This window comes from Penaeus monodon, chromosome 22 (genome assembly GCF_015228065.2).
Source record: "Penaeus monodon isolate SGIC_2016 chromosome 22, NSTDA_Pmon_1, whole genome shotgun sequence".
NCBI classification, from domain to species: domain Eukaryota; kingdom Metazoa; phylum Arthropoda; class Malacostraca; order Decapoda; family Penaeidae; genus Penaeus; species Penaeus monodon.
This window is the reverse complement of record NC_051407.1, coordinates 15,772,278-15,772,713: the sequence shown is the minus strand read 5'-3', so window position 1 is coordinate 15,772,713 and position 436 is coordinate 15,772,278. Positions and strand designations below refer to the sequence as shown.

The 436-nt window shown below is 33.5% G+C and overlaps 1 protein-coding gene across 1 annotated transcript in view; it reads right to left on the bottom strand.

Moving 5' to 3' along the window:
* LOC119586949 (translocon-associated protein subunit delta-like) overlaps positions 1-436 on the bottom strand; it is a gene marked incomplete at its 5' end in the record, with an annotated part of 2,244 nt that overhangs the window by 692 nt on the left and 1,116 nt on the right. The window contains 1 exon segment of the mRNA XM_037935682.1: positions 329-394. Coding sequence (XP_037791610.1) covers positions 329-394 — 66 coding nt within the window.

The window sequence follows — 436 nt, the reverse complement described above, 5'->3', positions numbered from 1 at the left end:
CTTAATTATTACAGTGAATCATATATCGTACAGGAACAAATACACAAGGGCCAACTAGCCAAACAGGAAAACTGGGCAAGGTCAAAATGAGTGTGGATAAATAAAGCAGGAGTAGTACCTGGTATATAATTTCTTAATACGAGTGGGGGGTATATATTAGAGATAGGGTATATATTAGAGAATCATTATTGAAACTAAAATGAAAGTATACATAAATTAAGCAATCTTACTTCTAACCATTTTTAAGACTTTCTGTATACCTACAATATACTAATTGCAATGAACTAATTCTATCTATCTATAAATGAAAGGATAACTGAAAACTTACAGGATGGTACAGGTTAATGGTGGCAATGGGTGTGACTGAGGCAGAGTCTTCATTGCCACGCTGAGCCTGTGAAGAAGAAAATTCTAGAATTAGTAAACAATGAAAGAA